The sequence below is a fragment of the Colias philodice genome, chromosome 10, assembly GCF_061535455.1.
Source record: "Colias philodice isolate Cphi_HAF_F1 chromosome 10, ilColPhil1 Martin Lab GWU primary, whole genome shotgun sequence".
NCBI classification, from domain to species: Eukaryota; Metazoa; Arthropoda; class Insecta; order Lepidoptera; family Pieridae; genus Colias; species Colias philodice.
The window spans coordinates 3944307-3970911 of record NC_143095.1 but is presented as its reverse complement, the minus strand read 5'-3'; the positions used below and the strand labels follow the sequence as shown (position 1 = coordinate 3970911).

The 26605-nt window shown below is 32.3% G+C and overlaps 2 protein-coding genes across 2 annotated transcripts in view; both read left to right on the top strand.

Annotated features, from left to right (window-relative positions):
* LOC149485123 (putative carbonic anhydrase 3) overlaps window positions 1–10461 on the top strand; it is a 404335-nt gene extending 393874 nt beyond the window's left edge. The window contains exon 8 of the mRNA XM_089699958.1: window positions 10446–10461. The gene's annotated coding sequence lies outside the window, so the exon portion shown is untranslated. The remainder of the gene's footprint in view (window positions 1–10445) is intronic.
* LOC149485122 (myrosinase 1-like) lies at window positions 672–13166 on the top strand. Its single transcript, XM_089699946.1, has 10 exons — window positions 672–736; window positions 1153–1283; window positions 5103–5271; window positions 6903–7173; window positions 7534–7669; window positions 8332–8429; window positions 9184–9315; window positions 10042–10215; window positions 11450–11694; window positions 12899–13166. The coding sequence occupies exons 1-10, from the start codon at window positions 684–686 to the stop codon at window positions 13053–13055; spliced, it is 1566 nt and encodes a 521-aa protein (XP_089556072.1). The 5' UTR covers window positions 672–683; the 3' UTR covers window positions 13056–13166.
* The last annotated feature ends 13439 nt before the right edge of the window (window positions 13167–26605 follow it).

The window sequence follows — 26605 nt, the reverse complement described above, 5'->3', positions numbered from 1 at the left end:
TAATCCGAAGGACAGGATAGGAACAAATCGGTACGAGAAAGATTAGAATCAAACATGCTCAAAATATAGAGAAAAAATTGTCTCTCATAACTTGTTATTCACAAAACATTTTTTGTTAATTACTTCATTACATAAACAATTTGTCTTCTGTAAAAAATGTTCGGAAATTGTTTTTTTGTTTTTCAAGGACTTACGAAAAATGCTTTAAAGGCATTATCGGTTTTCAGTGTTGCCTGCAGGCAAGCATATTTACTTACTACATACGAAATGCTTTTATCCAATAGTCAATACGAACAAAACAAGGAATCATTTCCTTTTTGTGAAGATAGTTCACTGTTTTTTTTCTCATTTTATAATATAAAATGTATAGGTAATATTTATGACGGTTAATGTTATTCAAAAAAATAATCCCATGACCTCGTATTTTGGCATTGTTATCAGAAGTTAAAACGTTATTTTAACACAAAACTTGAGTTACATTTAGTATTAACATTATACGTGCTAATTGAACATAATTATAGTGTGTCATAAAATAAATCGAAGCCAGGAAGTGTCAAATGTTTCGTCGTGCAGTCATGAAAGGTATTCTCGATGTCTAAGGGAAACCCCAGAAGGTTACCGCGATCTTGGCTACGGTAAAAATTAAATAGTCTCATTGTCAATATCTTAGTTTAGTCAGTAAAATGCAGAGCATGAGTCGAGTCGCCCAGAGCAGAGCTCTTCTAGTCAGCTTCAGGTTTTAAATTTATTTAAACACGAAATAATATCTGATCCGTGCTTAGATTCAGTGTTGTGGTTTAAGTGTTTATAAAAATTAGGCCGAAATTTTACGTTTAAAACGCGACGTGTTGAATATTCAACGAAACAATCAACTTTATTATCGTTGTAATTTATAATCTTTGTGAAGTAATATTGTTGTATAATGTCTATTGTCATAATTATAATACATAATATTTATTACTTTGTTATAGTATGAATAGAAAACAATTTTTATAACATGAAAACACGTTACTCTACATTACTAATAGTAAAGTAAAAACCAGTCACATCATTTTTTGTCACAGATTTTTTTTTTGGATTAATAATTAATAATTCAAAAAGAAATGATTGTTTATAAGGATTACATAATGAATACCAATATTTTGATTGTAGCCTGCTGCTTATAGCAAATGGAGTGAGCGGTCTAGTGGGCTCTGGGTTGAGCAACTATTCGTTTCCAGACAGTTTCATGTTTGGAGTTGCAACGGCTGCATTTCAAATAGAAGGAGGGTGGAATGATGGAGGTATGTCAAGCCATAATTTACCGTAAAATGTAATCATCGCATTGATATTTATTTATTTATTCGTGCTGTATTGGTTAGGATACATTACAAATAAAGAGTAGAGACATAACCTAAGTTGTAATATTATAACAAATTGGGGACTTATCGCTACATATCGATTTCTTAAAGACAAACGATCGTAACGAAAGAGTTAATATTCTAAATCTTTCTGTGAAGTATTTTGCGATTTTAGTAGAGGCACAGAATACATAATAGTAGCTAAACGCTACAGAACGGACACTCTCCGCCTCCCGCCAAAATTAAACACTTACCTCCCCCGCACGATCAGTCTAAAAATGGTCCATATTTTTCTACAGGGACGATACGCAACGAAGATTGACAACATTAATCAAATTGACTTAATAATTTTATTATTTTGGATTTGTGATTATCGTTTTTCGTAGAAAATGGTTAGATATTGTGCTGTTTACGGATGTATTTCATCAGAAAAACGCGATTATTTTTTTACGCTAGTCAAAAATGTGCCAACCATAAAGCGTTAACACACACATTTGCAGTCTCTACAGTGTGACTGTCAAAACGATGATTTTGTATGGAGTGTCCGGGATGTGGTAGAGGCACAGAATATATGGTAGAGACGTCGTTCTTTAGCATAGGTACCCATGTCCTATAGGACATGTTTATGTATGTATGTGAGTATTGATCTTAAGGATCAAACGTGAGATATTACGGTTATAGCCTACGTGATCAAGGAAGTGGTCTAGGTATTAATTGCGGCAATTATAGTATTATTTGGCTGCGGTAAAAAATACAAACAAGTTTGTTTGCGGTATTCTATAAATATCGTAAACGTATGCAGTAAATGCAAGCTTACGTAAGATTTTGGGCAATTACAGGTTTTAATAAAAATAAATGAAATGTATTTATAATCACAAAGAATTATTCAGTAGTTAATAATTAAGGAACTACATATTTTATGTAGCATATTTTATTTGTATTTATATTTTTACCTCAACGAATATGAACATAATTACATAATCCGGGTCTGCTTTTCGCGCAGATTACGTTTTTATTTTCAAATTTGTTAGTCTTTATAAAAAGATAAAAAAAATTGTTAGCATTTTCGCTTCAGGAGTTGTAAAACTAAATTAAATAGCGGCGTGTGTAACAGTTTGTTTTAGTATAAGTATGCACCTGCGGACATAGAAGTTAAAAAACTGTTATCCCAAACTTACAGCGCTTGGAATTACTGGTTTTTTAATAATATTTTCGTTCTTATCTTGTTATATTGTGCAATGTTTAAAGAATGCTTAAAAATTAAACAAATAATTATTATTCTTATATATTTTGTCTTACTTTTTATACACAAGGGTCCAAATAACTCGTTGCTCGTCACTGCTTCACTCGGCCGGCATAAAAAATATAGCCTATGTTACTCGGTAAAGATAATAGATTTCTTATGGTAAAATAAATTTAAAATTCGGTTTAGTACCTACGTTTTTATTTAAATGATATCAAACAAACTTAAAATCCTCTTTATCATTTACCTAACAAAATAGATTTTAAAAGAGTACCTAATAAAAAAAATTTATATATACCTATAGATAGAAGCGTCATTCAGAAGTGACAATGAAAAGCTGTAGGTAGTTCTCTGTTTTGGCTGAATCTTAATTAATAAAAAAATCAATTGATTTAAATTCAATCTTTATTTCACAAAAATAATCAACATAGACGCTTTAGATAAAGTATGAAATTTAACTAATAATAGCCATTTAACTTTAAATGTCGTCATTAATGTTAAAGTCGTGTTAGTTAAGAGTACATTACTATGTACATATATCTTGCCACTTAAATATCTGTAGAAGTATTTGGGAAATATAAAATAAATCATGGAATTTGTTATTGTGTGTTAATTTGTATAAAAATTTATTTACAATGGAAATTACTTTAATGATTATAACTATAAGTCAAATAAGTTTAGTTGACTCATTATTAATAATAATTAACTTAGGCACACGATGATAGACCGGTGGTAAAGATTCGATGTTTTCTTAACAATATTTATATGATCTGTTTCACTACGCAGTTATTAAACATATCCGCATAGAAATTCCAAAACAAATATGTATAAGAAACGTGAAAAAGATGACTAACAGTTTGTTACATAAGAATTACAAATATGTACCTATGTACTTGTATAAGTTCATATGTAGGTACTTATAGGAACATATAGTACAATTTCTGAATGCATACCAATAAGATATATAAATAGAAACGGATGTGTTTTTATGTCAATCAACAAAAAATAACCATTTACTAGTAGTTTATTAAGCAACTATCTATAGTCACCTCTAGAAGTCAAGACCAGGTTTTAAATTTAGTTTTTGTGTGTTTGGTACATGTTTGGTACAAATTTTTGTGAGCATTATACTTAAGCTTTAGGTACCTATGTAACATATTACATAATATTAGTTTTTATTCATCAACTGACTGCAATTTTGTGTTGTTTTATGAATAACGTACATTTAATGTTTTTAAAATAGAAATATTTTCAATTAAAAGTGCAAAATGTACATTATTATCATTTCGCAAACGTATGTAATTGGTCTGTTCAACCAAGTTAAATAATTACGAAAGTCACTTCTACACATAACATCTTCCTAATATAACAACAAAATATAATTTATACTACAAAGTAGTGCTATAGTTTCCTATCGGCTTTTCTCTATAGATTTCGATTTCCGAATTATTTCCCATAGATTGATTGTAAATAATTTCCATGAGTTATAACGAAGCCTTGTAGAAAATGTTTGACTTAAATACTTAAATTCTTCAACGTTTTCAAGTGTACTATAAATGTAAATGACAGTACTTTTACGAATATTATCGAATAATTAACATAGTTGAACGTATTTGGTTGCTAATTGCTTGTTTCTTGTTTTTGTTTGAGATAGCACGCTATGGTGTTATGTTTTGTACAAAATTGTTAGGTACTTTACAATCAATTTTGAAAAGTCGGTGTTAAAGAGCATACTTTGTTTGTTGTATTGATGGCCTACGATATATTTTATTTTTATGTGATAATATTTAGTGATACAGGATAATGTAGCCATTTTCAAAATCAATTAATACCTAACTCAATAATATGTCTTTATCTATGAATGCACACACATTTCTTCTTAAAATGAACTGAACTTAAAGCATAGAAAAGGTTTATTGTAACAAATGTGTTGGTAACTTAGTTTTGAAGAATCCCAAAATATTTTTAAAATAGTGTACTTCATATTAATATAACTTTCCTTGTTAAATTGACTAATCCTTATAAAAACAAGGTAAAACAATAGGTACACATGATACGGTCTTGTTATTTCGACAAAAAATCTGGGCAAATACGTGACGAGTCAAAGGGGTCCCCTTTCAATAGAAGTGTGAAGTACCTTGTTATAGGTATTCTTTTACTGAACTCTGATCATAATACTGGTTGAGAATTTGATCTATTATTTTAGAAAATTGTTTTTATTAAATCGTCGTCCTGGCTTCACTAAGTTTGACATGGAATCAGGAATGGCAAAATAAAAAAAGCCTGTTTGAAAAATAAATATAGGTTAACAAGTAGCGTTCTTAAGTACATATTAATATTATAGATGATTTTTAATCGATCGAATAGTTTTTTAAATAAATCCTAACAAACAAACAGGCAATCAAATCTTTATTATGTTAATGTTAATTACAAAATACTTGAGCATATTTTAATCACACATTGTACAATTTTGTAGGTGAACCCAGTTCAGTTTTATGAATTATTGTTTTTTCTTACAGGCAAAGGTGAAAGTATGTGGGACACATACATACACAAGCATCCCGAGTTTACGCTGGACAAGTCAAATGGCGATGTAGCTGCGGACTCGTACCATAAATATAAGAAGGACATTATCATGGTGGAATCCCTTGGCGTGGAGTACTATCGGCTGTCGATTTCATGGCCACGGTAAGTATTAATTTAACCAACATTTTTATAAGAAAACTTGGCTAGATATAGGTATAACTAGTTGGGTCCACTTAATTGCAACTTATAATTCAATTACAGCCCATGCTAGCTAAAACTGTAAAGTTTAATATCCTGTTAGCTAAACACATAAGTCGGTAACATAGTACGTATAGGAGTATTATTTAGTTTATATCAATAGGTACGGAAGGTAGGCTCGAGCCTGCACCTACTTTTTAAGCTATTAATGTACCAAATGTCTAACTGATTATAATGAAAACTCCGAGCAATCATCCTTCTATTCTTGCAAATTGTAATAGTAGTAGGATATAGCACTTTCACATGTGAAGGGAAGTCCGAAATCGTGACAGGTTTCAAAAACACATGTATCAAAAATAACATTGTGTTGAAATTTTTGTAAACGATGTTACTTATTTTTTATTAAGGCACCAACCGGGATCGAATCCCGCCCTCGTTTGTGTCTTGATTATATTGATACATTACCACTTCACGACAGAGGCTTCTATTACATAAAAATATTAATATCATTACACTTTGATAACGTTTATTTGTTCTATTAAAAACAATCAGCGTTCATTATAAATTTCCTAAGGTTATTAATGTTTACCTCATATTTAGAAGGTTATACTTACATTTAATTTGTAAAGTAATGAATAATAAAACCAAATATGATGGTGTATAAATAATTACACAGCTGTTTAAATTTTCTCGCGTATATTTTTCAATATCATTTTTATTTTTCACGTACTCTAGATTTCTCTTATTTGTTTAAAAAACATTATAATTGGAAAAAAAATATTCCGTCAGAATTCTCTTGTTATAAGTGTTCACAGTCATTATATAAAAGCATTTGGTACTCAAATATGTATATGTTACTACCACATTAAGATACTATAATAAATCTGTAAACGTTTATCTCATACTAGTATCAAAACGAGTGCAGAACCTAGTTTATATAACTATCTCATATATATATATATATATATATATTAGTTTATTAACTATCACAAAATGTTACATGAAACTTATTAACAACGCTATTATTTAGAAGACAAATTGTAAGCGATTAAAAAAAGTTAATTAAAAAACAAAAAAGAGCAGCGTTTTAACATCGACGCAATTACTATTAACATAATCTTGGTGGCTTTTCACTCTACCTGAAGATGTTAAGACCGCTTAGTTACAGAGTAATAGAATTAGTTTAGTTTGAGTTCACTTGCTCAAGTTGCGCGTCTTACTTAAAGAGCTTTACTTAAATCACATTTCATAAACAACTGATTGAAAGACATTTCAGCTAGAATTTGCGTCACGTAAAAGTTACAGCTAGCTTTTTCTTTAAATTATGTATTAGATACCGTTTCAATAGTTAATCAGAGGAAAATGATTTCAAAGAATAATGTGAAATCTATTCTCTATTATGAATTGGGCACTAACTTTAGACAACAACAACAAATCTAAAGCTCGTATGAAATATATGATAACAATATAATGATAACAATCTTATTATAATATTATAATTTATTCAGAATATTAACTGGTCCTATAATAACAAAACATTTAACATAAGCTTTATTTTTTAATTATTAACATTTTGTATGTTCAAACCCGAACAGGATATTACCAAAGGGAACGGACAATTATATAAATAAGGAAGGCGTTAAATATTATCGGAAGATTTTTGAAGGGCTCGTGAAAGCCAATATAACTCCTGTGGTAACTCTGTTCCATTGGGACCTGCCCACATCTCTCATGGACTTAGGAGGCTGGAGCAACCCCAGAATGGTTGATTACTTCGAAGATTACGCACGAGTAGCTTTCACTTTATTTGGAGATATTGTCAAAATTTGGACCACAATGAACGAACCACATATACATTGCTACCAGGTAAGTTGTTTTAAACTAGCTGTTGTATGGCGCAGTTCGTGCGAAGTTTTAATCCTCCAATGTCCCACATTAGTTTGAAATTAAATGAATAATTAACATATTCATTTGAAGATGCTACTCTCCTTTGAGGGTCTTTGTTTATGCATCACAACTGAGAATTATTTAAAGAACCTTGAAGCTACTCAAATGTTTTGTGCATTTGAAATTTATTATACTTACTTAATTAAATTACACTGCATTTAAATGTAAAACGAAAATACCTCGCAACTGGACCCTGATAAAACTGGGTCGTCCAATATTTCCGTTGAATATTTTGCCAAAAATTTGTTGTAATATTTTAAAAAGGCAAATTTATTTTAGGGCTACGGTAAAGACGTATTCGTGCCAGCAATAAAGATTCATGGAATCGCGGAATATTTATGTTCCCACTACATGCTGTTGGGACACGCTCGAGCTTATCACCTATATGATAAAAAATTCAGACCACACCAAAAAGGTATTAAAAATATTATATACATAAGGTTAATTTTTGAATGTATTGATCAGTTCATGCAACGACACTTTTATACGTTACGTTTGAAGATGAAACTGATAGAGCCACAAAGCGTACAATTCCAAATTTTATAAAATGAACAGACGATTCGATGGGCAAAAGTTAGTTGTGCAGTTAATGCATCAATTGACAGTTAATTAGTATATCAATCAGTCAGTTTATTGTTTAATTTAAATATATTATAGAATTAAACGTCAAATCATTAAAACTCACTGAGACATTAATTTATTGAAGAGGTTTTCATTTCTCAAAAAATATGAAATACCTCCCTTCATAGGTCATCTCCCTTTTAAAAACTTAAAAAAAAATTTTTTAAAAACTTAGCTTATAAACTTTCTCAATTCTTAGTATTTGTTTTTATATGAATAGCAGATTAAACAATGAAGACGCGTGGCCATTATTTTACAAATTAAACTTTAATATCTCAAAATTATATATTAAATTACATGTTTTAGATTGCTGTTGCAAAAGTTCCTCCAATTTATTTTTGTATATATAAGTGTATATTGTATAGTCATGTAAATTCCTTGAGTATTTATTGAAACATAGATATTTCAAAGAAATTATAGCGTTATAATAAGTAACAATAAAATATCTTATTGCAGGAAGAATCGGAATAACTTTAGATGCTTTTTACGCGGAGCCTAAAGACGAAAATAATCCAGATGATCTTGCTGCCGCTGAACGTTATCTGCAAATGCGGGTTAGTTATAAAAAAAATATTTTTTTTACATATTAGCAACTATAAAATACATGTTTTTTATTTATTGGTTCTCACTCAAATCTTTATCTAAATTGTGGCAGCCAAAAGTGATAAATATTGTGTATTCATATAAATAATCAATTGAAACAAATATCAAAATTATAAAATGATTTCCCTGTTCGTCAACCATAAATACGTACCTACACGTAAGAGCTTAACCTTTATAACATAGAATAATAAAGATGCCGGTAAAAATATTCCATGACATTTGTAAAAACCCGCATTCCAACAAAAATAAGAAATGCAGGGTTTATCCCATGTCATGTGTACAAGATTACCTTACATGCAAACGTTGTTTTTCCTTTTTTCTTATATTTTGTAGGTATATACAATTTATAACTCGCATACTATGTAACTTTTCTTACGCAAGTTTTATGCTATGGTATATGTTTCCACTGTAAGAGCACAGGCCTCCTATGATGGCATAATCCACCACGATGGCCAAATGCCGGTTGGCAGATGTCACATGTCATCGAACTTTTTATTCTTCGACATACCGGTTTCCCGATGTTTTCCTTCACCATTTCGAGCAGTGGTGATGTTATCAACATGTACACATAATTGAAAAATTAATTTCATTCTTGCTCGCCTGGTCTCGAACCTTATCGATTTCTAAGTCCAAGGTTTCACCACTGAGCCTCCACTGCTCGGTCTTCTTGGTCATATTTATCTAATAGCCAATATTATATTACAGCTAGGTTTGTACGCGCATCCGATTTATTCAGAAAAGGGTAACTATCCGGATTTAGTCCGTGAAAGGATCGATAATATGAGCATAAGCCAAGGATACGCACGGTCACGACTACCGGTTTTTACTCCGCAGGAGGTAAGTGTTAACATTGCAATTTTAGTATTCCTAAAGCATTCGATCTGTACCAATAAAAGTCAATTTAAAAGTTAAAATTCCATTCATGATCAGGGATTTCACAATGGAATCGTAGAACATTATTCTACTATTACAGTTCTGTAATTATAATGCGGAGATTATAATATGATACACTTTTAAAACAAACCCTCTAGGCCCTCTAGGCCCTCGCAATCTAAGTGGCTTCTGGCCAGTAACTTTTTCAAACAATTTTTTTGTTGTTCAACCTCGTAGCGTTATAATTATTTTCACGTTCCTCATTCAAAACTCATTAATGCTCTTTAAAAGTCACTTAAAACTTAAGTTTTGCGCACTTATTGAATATTATTTTATTCCTAGTATTTCAATATTATTACGAAACTGAATTGGTTTAAATTTTAACAACTATAATAATATTTTGTTATACCACCAATTTAATTCAATTCTAAATCCATATTTAATTATTAAGCCAAATGAGCCGTTTAAGGTATCTAGCAGTTAAGACTAGAACGTTATACATTTACGTCGACACTGGTTTTAATAACTAGAATTTGATCAATATTTATATTAAGTAGGTATTAGGTAGAGATTTAATACTCGAAGTAATTCAAAGGTACAAAATTGGCTCATTTGCAACTAAACATAGCAAATGGCAAACTGGGCTATACAATTATACATATATAATTATATTATATTCTACTTTATCAGGTGGAAATGGTTAAAGGAACTTCAGATTTCTTCGGGCTGAATCATTACACATCTTTCCTGATGTCTTCCTCGTCGATGGAGAAGGGTTGGGCCGTGCCTTCAATAGACCATGATACGGGTGTGAAGATGGAACAACATCCGAGCTGGGCGATCCCTGGGGCTGATTGGTTGGCGGTAGGTTTCAAATACTCTTTTCTATCTAGACTAATATAATTAATTCACATTTGTGACCTTTATGTATGTTTGTAAAGTTTTCTCACAGATCTACTGGACCGATTAGAAAAATTCTTTCACCCGAAAAAAGCTAATTTTTTTCTGAGTCACATAGTCTATATTTGTTTGTCGTTCTGTCACGTCCAAATAGAGCGATTATATTATGATATTATTTTTATATCTGAAGTTAGAAGCCTAGAGTGTGACATGGGCTACTTTTTGCTGCGGTGAAACATCTCCGCCAGGGGAATTTCCTTTGACTACACGGGCGTGGCTGCGGGCGAAAAGTTCTTTATAATATTACAGTCTTTTATTACTACTTAGCTTCTACAATTACATCGGCATAAAGCATGTTGCATGGTTCAATAATAAATTACATCAATTATTTTGTTTTTATCATAAACAACTGAATTATAAATAAGTAATAATTTCAGAAGAAAAAATATTTACGGTTCTCAGGGAAAACCACATTTAAGTTTAAAAATAGTCGACAAATTATTTACGTTATATATTTTTGCTATAGGCACTATATTATAATATTATGTAAGTATATAATTTCTTAATAACAATTAGATTGAAGATAAAAAGACAAGGCAAGTGGCGCAATAGCTCTAAGTTGCGTACTAAGCATCAACTTTATACACTTGTTAAAAGTTTTGAGAAATTTGGCGAAGCTCTGTAAGCATTATTTAATTTGCATCTTAACGTTTTAATATGTGTGAATAATTCATTGTTATAGAACAATTAGACTCATGTGGTTCAAGCGCTAATTACTTATGTTAAGACTATTGAATTAAACAGTATACGTGCTAATCCATATAAGGGTGCTTTTCCACCAATAACGTACGAGGATGTAGCGAGGAATGTGTTTGTAAGTACCAATCATATTGCTTCATTTAGTTTGAAGTGTTCAGCGTTTGAAGGGATACTATTTATTTATTTATAACACTTTATTGTACAAACTAAATTATAACCAAAATAACATTATTACAAAAATGAAGATTGAAGGCATCGTTTGAACAAGAGGCGGCCGTTATTATTGCATCAGGTTGATGGGAATTATTTATAAACACATTCCTCGCTACACATCCTCGCACATTATTGTTTTAAAAGCACCCCAAATGTGTCGTTGTTTTCTGTCAGCTTATTTTAATTCACATTCCCAGAAGTTTTAACGTATGATGTGAATTTATAGGTTCACCCGCCAGGATTCCGAAAAGTTCTTAATTGGATAACGAAGAACTATGGTACGAAAATTCCCATAGTTGTTACGGAGAATGGAATGTCAGATTTTGGTGGACTCAATGACTACGAGCGAGTCTCGTATTATAACAGATATTTGGAGCAACTGCTATTAGCGATGCACGAAGATGGCTGTAACATAGCTGGTTATTTTGCGTGGACCTTAATGGACGACTTTGAATGGAGTGATGGTTACACGTAAGTTTTATGAAAAGATTTATTAAAACTTGCCTTCATGTAAACTATTGTTTATTTAAATTATTTATTATCTATACCTACTTAATACTTTACATTACAAAAGACTTTTTGTTGCCTAAATCTTAACTCAAAAACTTACTAGATCAACTTATAAATTATTTTACCATTAGAAAGTTGCATCCTTACTAAGTACCTAACATTGGCTATGTTTTTTAACCGGGGTCTATCCGACCAAAGCCGGGGCGAAAAGCTAATAGACTATATTAGAACGCAGGCTTGTGTCATATGATTGGTTAAATTATTTATGAACTTAAGTTGTGTGACAAATCAAGCATATAATGCCGAAAAACTGAAGAGCTCTATCCGCTCTCTATAGCTGTTTTTCTATTTATTTAAAAAAATATTCACTAGGTAGTTATTTAAAATGTGAAGTTTACACTTCATTACACATTTTCAATACGCTTTGGTGAACATAAAATTTTCGGAGCTCGCTAAAATCGGTTGAGATTCTCAAGGGAAATTAGTTTACTATCTAAGATACTAACGAGATTGCGTTATTGTATATAGAAATTATCATTAAATTGACCCATTTCCGAAGAAAATGTATTAAGAACGATACAAATATTTGATTTCCTCACATACCTAAACATGTACAATAAGTAATTTATTTCTGTCAATGTCTTGTTTGTATAAGCTAATCTAACGAAGTAATAAAGTTAATAACAGCTGTAAAATTAACAGATTAACATGTCAGATATAAGACCGCAGTGCATACATTTATACATGCAAAAATGCGTGTATCTTTTTGCGTGTAATTTTTGTGAGCCACGCCTTACTATGTTTTAAAACTGCAGTACAAACAGTTTTGTCAATGTAAATCCTATTAATATTATAAATACGAAAATATTATGTAAGGATGGATGAATGTATATAATAAGTAATGAGGATGGATGGATGTTTGTATGTTTGTTTGTTACTCTTTCAAGGGCAAACCACTGAACGGATTCTGATTATACTTCGCATGTAGCTTATAACCAGAATAGCACATGAGCTATAGAAATAATAATTAATTTTTCCCGAGGGTTCGGGCGCGGGGAAAACCAGGCAGCATAGCTATTAGTATAAAAATATTTGCTATGGCAATATAAACAACACAGATAAATAATTAAATCCAATTATGTAAAACACAATATTTTTGTTACAGAGTGAAATTCGGCCTGTTCCACGTCGATTTCAAAAGTCCAGAGAGAACGCGGACACCCAAACTCTCTGCTATCAACTTCCGTGAAATTGTACGAACAAGAAGGATTAACTTTAATTACATAAAAATACCTTCATATAAATATCATCAGTTATTATAACATCGGATAATGTTTAGTGTATTTATAGAAGTGATAATAATTGTTGATAAGTTATATTGTGATAATAATAATAATTGTAAATATGTTTGTTAATACACTCGTTATGTTTGATTCGAATGTTTTATTTCAATATATTAATTAAATCATGTGGTTTGTGGTTAGGTAAGAAAAACACAGATTTTATAGACCACAAATTAACCACAAATGAATGACGAATGAGATTTAAAATCTTCCTTGCAAAAAATACTCAAATCGATGATTCAATGTCTATAAACAGAATTATTTGCCAAATATAGTTCTAATACCAAAACTGTGTTCGAAACCCACAAGCATTGCATATTCTAAAGTTTACAAACGAAATTGTAGACAGTAATTGATACGAGGACACAATGTCTCTAATTAGTTATTCAACAATTCGAAACCAAGATGAATATGACAGCAAATTCCAACTCAGACGGTAAACCCTAACAAGTTTAAGTAATGTCACAAGATATTCTGTTAGTAAATTATTAAGAGATAGTGTTCAGATAATCCGATAATTCAATTAGTTTGAATGTTTATTCATTATTACTGTGGGAATTTTCGTAGTATAACCTGGGTTTTTTAGAATGAACATTTTAAACACACAGTTTAAATACAGGGAAAGACGCTGTTAATGATCATGCTCTCAGAAATCAATCTAGCAGATAATCTTATACTGGTGTCACATACATGTAATGTTCGAACACACATTACATTACTTATGACAAATGATAAATATAAAACATATTATCGCGATCAACCGCAATTTAAATCCATTCCTTAGTAATTATTGCTAAATGGTTTATTACGTTGCGTCGTGACTGGTCGACCTCGGAAGCCGGTACAGGAACTTTTAAATATTTTAACAATGCAGTTCTTGTACTGTGGACGTATTACTATATTTTTTATGTATAATTGGATCACATAAACCAGTATTACAGATTAAAGACGTCAGTGACATGCGGAATACTTTGTAAGAAGTTAAAATAAGACCAAGCAAGCAATGACCCACATTGGATAGTTAGCGCTCTTGTTAAATAAATGTTGCACCAAATTCAACGGAACTAACTACGGTCTTTACGATGTTTTAGCAAGAGTAAAATCTCGTGTCTCTTATGATGGGAAATGTATTTCGCATCTGTTTCACTATTTGAATGTATTTTGGCCAAGAACATAAATTGGTGTGATACTAGACCGGTAAGTTTTATACAATTCTGCAGCGAACATCTAATCCAGGATCCTAATCAATCCATTATTAGGGAATCATTCAATATTTAAACCTAAATTTAATAGAACTATAGGCCAAACCTTAGCCAAACAAACGTGTAGGCGTAAAGTAAAACGTACATTTCTTAAGGCACAACGCTAACAATGTCAGACAGAGCACTCAAGAGTGCATTATGTCCTTTAAATCCTCATTTGCCCAAATGTGAAGTTCATTGTCGCATAAAGTACAGTTAAAGCTAGTTATTATTTCTGTAACAGTACTCATATAGCCGAATATACCTATTGTATAGAGTTATTTTCGTACATGCGACATCAACTTTCTGCAAGCGACGCGATGCCTTATAATATTATGGAATCTTCATGTACCTTCTTCAAGTATAACAAATATATTTATGTGCTTAGGGTGGTATTATATTAAAATTGTATTATTCAATATGCATATCACTGCTTCTCTTCAATTTCATGCAACTCGCCATGAGGTTGTCGCTCTAATCCCGATGGAATTAGTTACACGTTATGTTATGTACCTATCCAATGTTGTGGCTCTTAGCAAATGTATAATAATATAATCATACGAAAACAGACAGAGCTTTAGTTGCCAAGTCATAAATAATAATCTCTAAGTATATAAAATTCTCGTGTCACAATGTTATTTACCATACTCCTCTGAAATGGCTGGACCGATTCCCATGAAATTTTGTTACCGTTATGTGATTAGAGGCAGAACAACGTACAAACAACAAACAAAAATACTTTATTGTGCACCAATAAATAAAAATTACAAAAGTAAATATATAAAATAAATAGACACAGTTGAGCACAACAGGCGGTCTTATCGCTAAGACAGCGATCTCTTCCAGACAACCTGGTGGTCAAGGAAAAACAGTGTAAGTATTAGTTTACAACGTACGTCGGGATAGCTAGGTATTTTTCATGTGAATTCTAACACTCAAATATGAGACATGCAAATAATTTGCATGTGCATAATTATTATGCACACAAAATTAAAGATAATAAACTGAATTTTAAACACACATCGTTATAAAGATTATCTTTATAACCAATGACATAATGAAAGTATTACAAGATAACCTGCACAATGCAAGCGTTATAATTAAGAAAGTGTTTTATTGCAAAATAAAAATATTTAACAAATCCAAGAGATTAGCTATAATCTCACTTATTCAGTGCTATATTGTACTGCTGAATATCACTCAATATTTCATCCAGTTAATCGGTTCAGGTCATGAATATTGTAATTGATAGTCTTGAATCTAGATCTCCGTGTAGCTTCCTCAGGCAATACAATAATTTTCCTTGCTTTATATCGTCTTACGGTTTATTTACATTAAACGAGTGAATGCTCATTCTAACCTTACAAATTATTTTAGTGTAAACAGGCGTAGAGCTTTCTTTCGTTGTTCTTAGTCAAAAGATTCTATGCAATGTTCTAATACTGAAAAACGCTGAATACGAGATTTCGTTTACACTAAAAGATCACGTAAGTATGCTCTTGCTCTAGCTCTAGCTCTATGTTCGTTTGATGTAAATGCACCGTTAGAAAATAGCCCGCTCTCATATAATGTTGATTAGTGTCACTAGATGACGTAATCTTTTGCTTTAGTTCAGCACTTTGTTTGTCTTGCCTAAGTGCTCACTTCTGCTTAATGGTGGAGACAATATAGCGTCTAGCTAAATCTTGGACTTGGGTATATTTTTGTCGTGAAACGTTATAATAGAGCAATACGCTTCAAAAACAATATGGAATAAAAATGCAACTATAAAGGTCGAACAAAAAATATAGCTTGTAGGCTTTTATGTACGCTATGGTTATGCAGAGAGAATGTTTATATATTATGTCGTTTATTGGCCACTGATTGTAAAAATAAGTGCCTAATAATAATTTAAAAATTGATCTCATATTCAGTGCTATGTTTACGAAAAACGAATAGTAATTTCATATAGAATAATTTGTTATCTCATGAATTAAAGTTTGATCCCATCAAAAACATCCTGTAAAAAACCCAAGTCTCGCAGCTCAGTCTTTCTACCGTCAAAAGTTGTGAGATCCATGTAATACCAAGTCGGTTAATCTATTTAGTGTCTACTTGAAGGACCTTCTGTCTTAAGTTATTACATAAGTTATTATCATGCCAATATTAAAAATATTTAACGTTTTAAACAAATAGATCGACTTGGACATCGCTTGATTTGATTATTAGTATGTATCACACTACACAGTACGACGGGCCAGCGACCAACAGGAACGAGAGTTTCAATCGCGTGAGGCGCGAGAGACTAAAGAATCTAATATAATAATGTAATATTCATTTTGTTTTCATGCGATGTCCAAGTCGATCTATTTGTTTAAAACGTTAAATATTTTTAATATTGGCATGATAATAACTTATGTAATAACTTAAGACAGAAGGACCTTCAAGTAGACACTAAATAGATTAACCGACTTGGTATTACATGGATCTCACAACTTTTGACGGTAGAAAGACTGAGCTGCGAGACTTGGGTTTTTTACAGGATGTTTTTGATGGGATCTCACTTCTTTTTGTAGAGCCTTTCTTTTTGATACCACCACCAACCACCAACTGCATAAATAACTTTGTTATCCCATATATTTATATGGGATTACAAAGTTATTGATGCAGTTGGTATATTTGGAAAACTGGACTGAAATTACAAAATATTTAAGTTTTCACATGATTAAGACACTAAACTCTATATGTATTCCAAATATGAAGCTTCTAAGTCTGCTAGAAGTGCCTTGGACTTTTGATGATCGGTGAGTCAGTGAGTGACAAAATTTAGAAACTTTAACAAGTTGTCATTCTTAAACTACTGGTTCAAATTGACTGAAATTTTAAATATTCCGTGTTTATACAATGCCGGATTAGTTACTGAAGATTCAGGTTTCTTGCTTTATCCACAACCGAATTATAGGGGGTCGAAAAAGGCCCGAATTGCTTCGAGAAAAGGATGGTACGGCCGTGCCGCTTTTTTTTTGCTCGACTTGGCGGGGGCACTGCCGTGCCCCCAGATTTAAGAATCCTTGCTAATACACATAGCTTGTCAAATTGCGTCATTGTGTTTTGTCATTTTCCTCGGCCGAGCCGATCCATTCTGACCGAGATGCTTCGCAAAGCAATTACCTCGCGAGGCTGTTCGCTCCTTGTGGACCCAATAACTAAAATACTTGTTAGGGATTATATACTATAACATGTTAGCTGTCACATTTTGATCTATAACACTACGAACACAACTTACAAGTTCATGTATCCATACTGCGAACCAATTCGTTTTATTTATTTTGTTATTTGCTATATATTCGTTTACTAACGTTTGAATACATTTCAGAAACATCCAAATACCTACTAACATGTAAATGGTAAATTCAACAAACATTTACTGGAAATTGAAACGTTTTTTTTTTGTTCTAAACTATATAAATCGTATACAAATCCTGCATCGCTACGGAACTTCTGTTAATAATAATTAATTATAATTCAAGCATTTTAATTTGTGGCAACTGACATGTTTGCAGATTTTCCTCTGAATTAAATGATATACAATTATTTATATAATATGTAAAATCTATACATATAATAAAATCGTAGGAAAGTCAAAACTGTACATTGAATATTTTTTTAAAAGAATACATAATCCATGATCTATAATCGATATAGAAGCCAAAAACATAGTTTTTAGAATTTTTGTCTGTTTGTCTGTTTGTCTGTTTGTCTGTTTGTCTGTATGTTTGTCCAGGCTAATCTCGAAAAGTACTGCATAGATTGACTTCAAATTTTGCATGAATATTACTAACAGGTCGGGTGAGGCTTTTTTAAACATATTATCATGCTATCACCTCCGGGGGAGGAGCTGTGAACCTTTATTTTTCTTACGTATTACGTGTATTACGACAGCGTACAATCTAAAGACTCATGTTTAAATGTTGGTTTCGGGTAAGCCATGCTATTATCTAGCTTTACACAATAAAAACTATGTCATTTACGTAATTTGGCAGAGAATCAGTTTAATGAATTTATTAGTATAAAAAGACAAATTTGAAACAGCGCCATCTATGAGATTTCGTAAACATCAAATCAATTTACATGTTAACACTACTGAACACAATGTTAAAAATTAATAATTTAAATATAATTATGTTATTTATTTATTTAACTCTTTAACCCATATCTTCCCTTCCCTATAAGGTGCGCTTATAATTCGTGTGAATATACTACATTTTTAAAAGTGAGGGTAGATGTTTATTATTTTATAAGTCAAACTAGACACCATTACAGTTAATCTAATATTGATTGTGTTCATTGGTTACATTTTTAAAAATCTTCGTGTTTTAAAAATTCGATCACGAGACGGGACTCGAACCCGCATCCTTTAGTGATCGAAATTTTTTCTATTCTTTATAAATTTATTGAATTTATATTTCTAAACAATAATACAAAAAGGTTAGTTCGTTGATAATTATTATTCCTTCATCATTTGCATGTTGATAGTAAAAATATACTTTGACTGTTAATACTTTTGTTCAGTATTTATCTGTATGATTATTGCTTGGTAATTAATATGATATTTTCATGTCGTATACCTAATTATAAACATAAGTGTGATGTGAAACTCGCTGGATTTATTTTTACACACCCACAGTCTTATATTTTGTGTTAATGTTAAAATAGTATTAATAGTGTAAATCACAATATTTTCTCACAATTAAAAATATTTCCTTTTTTCTGATGGTGTTGGCATCGAATTAAACCGCGCTGTCGTTTCGTTCACAAAAAGTGATGTTATGAGGACCGAATATGTAGCCGCCTCAACTTACGGAAACGAGAGTAACCTGCGTTGTCTGTTAGTTATTGTATAGTCGAATTTAACGTTACATGGAAATTGGAATCTAAACATATTACCTATGTATACTTATATACTTATATTAAATCTGTAGAGGTCAATTCTGTACATGAAATATATTTCCTAAATAACTATCACGAGGTGATTAGGGATCGACACTGACGCCAAAAATTTTTGTCCGTCTGTCTGTCTGTATAACCGATATAGAAACAAAAACTACTCGACGGATTTAAACGAAACTTGGTACAATTATTTTTCATATTCGTGAGCAGAGCAGTAACTCAATTTTTAAGCTTTCGTCGCGTGTGCACTGTGCAACCTTAATGGTTATAGCTACACAGAAATCAAGTATGAAAGAAATGTTCTCCATATTATATAAAAAATATCTCCCGACATCATAAATTTCTATCTTTTATGGTTGAGCTTAGGAGTTAATAATAAATAATAATAATAAATAATAAATATCTTTATTTGCTCAAATGTGGTTTACAAGTTATTACAATAAGGAAAGTACAACACATTCGCCAGTTACACTGGCATGCAAACATAGTTTTTACAGCTCCGCATAATCAGTAAAAAAAATTATATAAACATTAATTATTATAGTTTAGATCAATTGTCTATTAATTATACATGTCAATATTTACATTTATCACCCAAAAAATTTTTGCTTATTAGCCACATATAAAGTTTTGTCTTAAACTGTTTTGCGTCTAATAGTGACTATGGGACCTATGACCTTGGGCTCAGGGTGGGGCAACAATAAAAAAAATATTTTCATGCTCCCACTTCCACTCCCACTCCCACTCCCACCCCCACGCCAACGCCCACGCGCACCCCCATACCCACTCCCACGCCCACTACCACTCCCAAGTCCACGCCCACGCCCACTGCCACGCTATCTTCCAATCCCACTCCCACGCCAACGCCCACTCCAACGCCCACTCCAACGCCCACGCCCACGCCCACTCGCCTTCACAATTGGTACCTACCAGATCAAAGCCAGGGTAAGCGCCCCACCCAGCCCCACCGTGGCTACGCCCATGCTGAATTACTACTTAACATACAATTATTGAGTAAATACGTACTACCATAAATAATTAAAAGAATTGTTATTAAAATTTCTTACTAAACTGAGCTAAAAAACTTACGTACCAAATTATTAAAGAAATGAAATGCCTAACCTATCAATCAAGAAATGAAATGCCTAACCTTTACCAAATAGTTAATATTGTAATTAAAAATTATGATTAGTATATAATATCGAAAATCAAAAAAGAAATGCCTAACTAATTCTACGTAAAATTTCTTTTAAATTATGTCACATTATTTTTTAGGAACCAGGGGGGGGGAGAGGAGCAAATTCTATTTCCTTCCTTTCTTAAATGGATGTTTTTAATAATGTATGGTGTAGCCACTGATCAGCTTAATCGATACTCAGTTTTTATCAAATCCAGCAACAAATCCAAAATAGATCTTTCCTGTCTCACGCACGTAACTAAAGGCTGAAGAGAGAGAGAGAGAGAGAGCGTGCTTTCACTTTTCTTCGTCTAAACGAAAGACGAAAGACTTCGTTTAGACGAAGAAAAGTGTATAGAAAAAGGAATAAATAATTTCATAAACTTCCCGACTATCTTTAAATTAAAAATAAATTATTATTTTCATTTTTTTCATTCCCACTTTTACCCCTATGTAGGTATAATAAGTGGATGAACCTATTTTATAATAACACCTGCTAATTTTTTTCTACATATTTTCATTGTACAGACATCACTTTTCCACAATTTTATTACATACTAGCTTCCGCCCGCGACTCCGTCCGCGCGGAAAAATTAAGAAAAATTAAGATTTATTTTTTTTCTACGTATTTTTCCGGGATAAAAAGTATCCTATTTTATGCCCAGGATAATAAGGTATAAATATACCAAGTTTCATCGAAATCGAACCGTTAGTTTTCACGTGATGCCTTCACATACAGACAGACAGACGGACAGACAGACAGACAGACAGACAAAAATTTTTTTAATCATATATTTGGGTTTGGTATGGATCCAGTAACACCCCTTGCTATTTTTTTTTTCAATATTTTCAATGTACAGAATTGACCCTTCTACAGATTTATTATATGTATAGATATGTATTGATGATGATGATTGACAATTATAACACTCTCAGTCCGTTTTAACTTAATTTTTATTCACCCGCATCAGTGCCACCTAAAAAATCTTCATATCGAAATTCGAGCAAAGCTAAAAAAATGAGAAATAAGAGTTCTCAAGGATCGTTAGAGGTAAGAGGCTTACTATTGACCGAAAACAACATGTGTTATGCCGAACCTGAAACCGCTTCACAACGAGAATTGCGGCTCACAGCTGACCGCGAACGGCATGTACTATCCCGTGAGACCGAAACCCTCACTGAGAGGGAATTACGTCTCACAGCTGATCACGACCGTCATATTTTATCTCGAGAATCTGAAACTTTTACTCAATATGAAGACCGTTTGACAAATGATAGGGTGCACCATAATATTATTCGATCTCTTGAAGATGAACATGAGCATAAGCTCTAAAATGAGACTAGAGTAGGGACGCGAATATTACCATTATTTGAGACAAGAACGATTAATAAGTTTGTTTAATGAAACATTAAGAATTGAAACTATTTGGTCTCTTGAAACGGACGAATAGCGAGAGGCCCTTCTTACTGCAGAAGGATTTCGACAGTCTTAATGACTTAGAGGTAAACATAGAAGATCAATATACGAATTCGGTGGTGTGGTCCGACAAATATAAAAGTGGGTTTGCTTATAACCTCACAATTGATTACAGATCATCTTCTGTATAGGCGATATTAACGTAGTATGTTCTTTTTGTAATGCTTTAAAGTGGAGTAAGGAGTCGGCTTTCGTTTGAAGATACACCGGAACCTTTAAATCACTATTTTTAGAGGAACATGTGCAATCTAACAGTTCTTAGACAATATTCGCTCTTATAGTAGTGCGTTTTAAATGATCCTTTGGTGCTCAACAATTATCAGTGGGTCCTTTCATGCTTACTTTTAAGATACAAGGTCAAGTTTATCATTTGATAGGATCCCTTTTGCCTGAAGGCCAACTTAAGTTTCTTCAAATACCAGGTGAAAGGTAAGACGTTAGACAAATTTAGACAGGAGCTTCTACTCATGAAACTGAACAACTTTTGTTCTACAACTTTGCTGAATTCGTAAAAAAAAAATTGGACTTTGTAAGGAAACTTCGCTAATCAGCTGACAGATTTCCATACAAAGTCCAAATTTTTTCCTACGAATTCAGCAAAGTTGTAGAACAAAAGTTGTTCAGTTTCATGAGAAGAAGCTCCTGTCAAAATTCCTCTGACGTCTTACCAGTCACCCTGTATATTTTGTATTCGACTACAACGAATAGTCGAATACAAGAAATGAATGAAAGAAATCAATATTTCTCGAATTTAAAACTGTACTCATTTCACAATTTTAGAACATGTTTCATCAGGTTAATTCGTATGTATGCGTTTTAAATCGACATTAGAAGCTTTTCCTCAAGATGGTGATATTAATATAAAATTGGTAGAAATGCCGATAGACGGACGTCTATCGGCACTCAGGAATTCCCTGGGCGTGTTATAACGCCCTGCAGGCCACAGTATTACAATTTTTCCTACAGTAGAGCGACGAATGTATTTTGAATTTTTCGCATAGCAACGGAGGGGAACTCGAGGGGGGTCAAGTGACGCGGGCAACGTACCACAAACATGCTTAGTTTGTGGTACCGAGCGCGAAAGAAAGTCATCGTGTTTTTAGTAAAGTTACTATGTAAACTAACGTAATTTAATACTTAGGTACATATTATATAATGGTGCGCTCAAACTGTTAATCTACATTTAATTTAGATTATTATTTGAATTACTAAGTAATATAGAATTTAAATCACATTCATTCATGTTTTCCTCAGATTTTCGATGTCCTCCGATTTTAAGATTTTCTTATCAGAGTATTCAATTTTAATGTAGTTAAATTTTATAAGAGACAATTAAGAACATTCAAAAAAAAATAAAGTGTCACGTATTTTTTTTAAACGACGAATGACGAAAAACGACGTAATCGCGGACGAAGTCGCGGGCAACAGCTAGTTGGTTGATATAATGTGTACATAGTGTGTTATAACAAAACATAATATTTCATAACTCGTGAAACACAAAACATGCGGAAAGGGATGGGAAAATAAGGTGTTATTTATATCCGAACAACTTTTCGGCTCATTGACCACTCTGAAATATATGAAAATTCATGGAAAATTCACTTTCATGGTCGGATGAAAATAGGTTATATCAAGATTAGTTCAAACTTCACAGATAATCTGAGCTATGGGCACTGTGGGTCATATCTACAAAGCCCTATATTGGCGACAATTATATTGATGAGCGATAAGAGATATATCAAGATATTATGTCAAGTAGGCATTAGCTATGTATATGAATATAATATATACTGAATATTTAGAGTTTGTTGCTATATAAGCATAACGAATAATTATAATATTGAAATATTATAGCCGCAATATGCAATAATTAAAATATAGTAGCAGCTCGAAATACTAGGAGCCAATACCCGCGGCCCCATTCATTAAAGCGGCTCGACGGAACACAGTGGGGTTTTAGTCGGTAGAATCCGACATAACCCACTTTGTATCTTTGGAAGATTTCCCCACTATAAAAAAAAAGAAGGAGCATGACTTACAATACACACCAACCTATTATGATGTTGTTCATCATTCGATAGAAATAACACGTATAATATAACATAGTTCAATTTTATCCAAAGATTTCATTTAACGCATCCCTGATGATTAGCGGGAAATCTTAAAAAATTATTAAATTAGGTTTTGCATAATAATAATAATAAAACCTTATTTATTCCATAACTCTCAAAATTACATTAGTATTACATTTCAAATGATTATTAGTATTGTTAGTATGTTGTTACTCTAGTTAGTTAGTGTTAGTATGATTTATTTATTTAATGAGGTATGGATCTCGTTTGAGTAAAGGCCTCCTCCATTTTCTTCCACAGGCTTCTATCTATTCCTTTATTTATCCAATTCTTTCCCGCAATCTCTATAATATCATCAGCCCACATTTTGAGTGGACTTCCAACTTTTCTTTTTCCCAATACTGGTTTTACATACCAAAAGAAATTTCTCATGAAGTTTACATTTGAATATGTGGGGAACACCACTCTTCGATTCACCAACCACATTTTCGTTCAGAAAATTATTCTGACGAATCGAACCCGATTTAATGTTCCATGTTTATTTTAAGCAAATCCCCGACCATTTGCAAGTTGCCTATTGATCAGCTGCTTTGCGATACTCATCGAAAGTTCGCTTTATATTCATTTCCTTTTCATGGCATTGATATTTTCTGTTTCAATACTTTTGATGCCTTTCTATCACATGTTTAGTGCTCTATGGTTTGTACTTTTATAACTGCATCGGATGTTTAATGTCTTAAAACATCATATTTATTAGATCGAAATGAAATACTTATCATGATTAATTTTATACAAAAAGTAAAACTGCACTCCCAGCCATTTGTTGGGTGTGAAAAAGAAAATAATTACTAAAATAATAGAAATAATATAAACCAGGGACTCTTTTCTAAAGCTAAATCAAATAATGTCGGTAAAGTGAATTAAATCTTGGTGTAGTAAGGTTCTAAACAGAATTCCTTTATACAGGGTGTCCCAAGAAGTATGGATGAACTGAAGCCAGGAGGTAGAGGACCTAGAGGGCTATCCGAATCACCCCCATGTGTGTTATGCGATTTTTCGTAGTTTCGGAGTTATGACTCTTTTTTCAATTTTTCACCTATCGCCGAGTACGATGATATTTTCACACATGGTGACGTCAACTATTGCGCTAGATGCTTGATTTTTTTTGTGTGCTAAGCTGAAAGATAGGCCAATTCAGTATGGTAACACTTACTATCGTTAGATCTTCGAATGGAATAAAAAAAAGAATTAAATGCCAAGAAAGATAAAATTTTCCAGTATGTTCACAACTTCAAGGGCCCATAAAAAAATAAAATCACATAAGAAAAGTTTTCCGTTTGGCTTTTAAAAACTTGCTCTATCTATCGGGTAGCTACCCTGAAAATTTCATTTTATTATTCAGAAGGCTTCAATCGAAAAATTGAAATCTAAATGTGGTAAGTGCAAAAATTTTATTAACATGATGATCATTAAAACCAATAAATAGGTGTTTAGTTACCAGATTTTTTTTTAAAATAACCCCGCTGTTGCTCAATGCAAGTGCGACATCACCGTAAAAAGTTCTCTATTAAATGTCTTTATGCCCTTTTATAATTTTAAATGGTTTCTTCTGCTACTATGAATTTCCGGGCTATGTCGTCCAAATTGTGGCATTTTCTCAAGTAGCCGAGGTCTATTTAGTATCCCCATTGAAACAAATCAATTGGGTTTAGGTCGAGGGACCGTGGAGGCCAGGTTTTAAGGCAAGCGTCACCGGCGCATGCGCAGGCTGCAACGACCAATCCATCTTTCAGGGTATCTTTACCCTTTAGCCTGGCCTGAACGGTCTCCGGACATAAACCATATTGATTTTTTTCCGTGGGGATACTACAAAGACGAGAGACTGCTACAATTTGGACGAAATAACCCGGAAATTCATAGTAGCAGAAGAAACCATTAAAAATGATAAAAGGGCATTCAGACATTTAAAAGACAACTTTTTACGGTGATGTCGCACTTGCACTGAGCAACAGCGGGGTCATTTTAAAAAATTCTGGTAATTAAACACCTATTTATTGGTTTTAATGATCATCATGTTAATAAAATTTTTGCACTTACCACATTTAGATTTCAATTTTTCGATTGAAGCCTTCTGAATAATAAAATGAAATTTTCAGGGTAGCTACCTGATAGATAGAGCAAGTTTTAAAAGCCAAACGGAAAACATTTTTTATGTGATTTTATTTTTTTACGGGCCCTTGAAGTGGTGAACATACCGGGAAATTTTACCTTTCTTGGCATTTCATCCTTTTTTTTATTCCATTCAAAGATCTAACGATAGTAAATATTACCATACTGAATTGGCCTATCTTTCAGCGTAGCACACAAAAAAAAATCAAGCATCTTCCGCAATAATTGATGTCACCATGAGTGAAAATATCGTCGTACTCGGCGATAGGTGAAAAATTGAAAAAAGAGTCATAACTCCGAAAATACGAAAAATCGCATAACATACATGGGGGTGATTCGGATAGCCCTCTAGGTCCTCTACCTCCCAGCTTCCGTTCATCACTACTTTTTGGGACACCCTGTATAAGTAAGAAATAATTTTCTAACAAAATATTTCTTAAAAATAACAAGCCAACAGATAATAT

Excerpts from the sequence above, each read along its gene's own strand:
- LOC149485122 (XM_089699946.1), top strand. The coding sequence starts at position 684 with ATGCAGAGCATGAGTCGAGTCGCCCAGAGCAGAGCTCTTCTAGTCAGC. Across the intron at positions 5,272-6,902 it reads CTGTCGATTTCATGGCCACG|GATATTACCAAAGGGAACGG; the intron begins GTAAGTATTAAT and ends AAACCCGAACAG. Across the intron at positions 8,430-9,183 it reads AACGTTATCTGCAAATGCGG|CTAGGTTTGTACGCGCATCC; the intron begins GTTAGTTATAAA and ends ATTATATTACAG.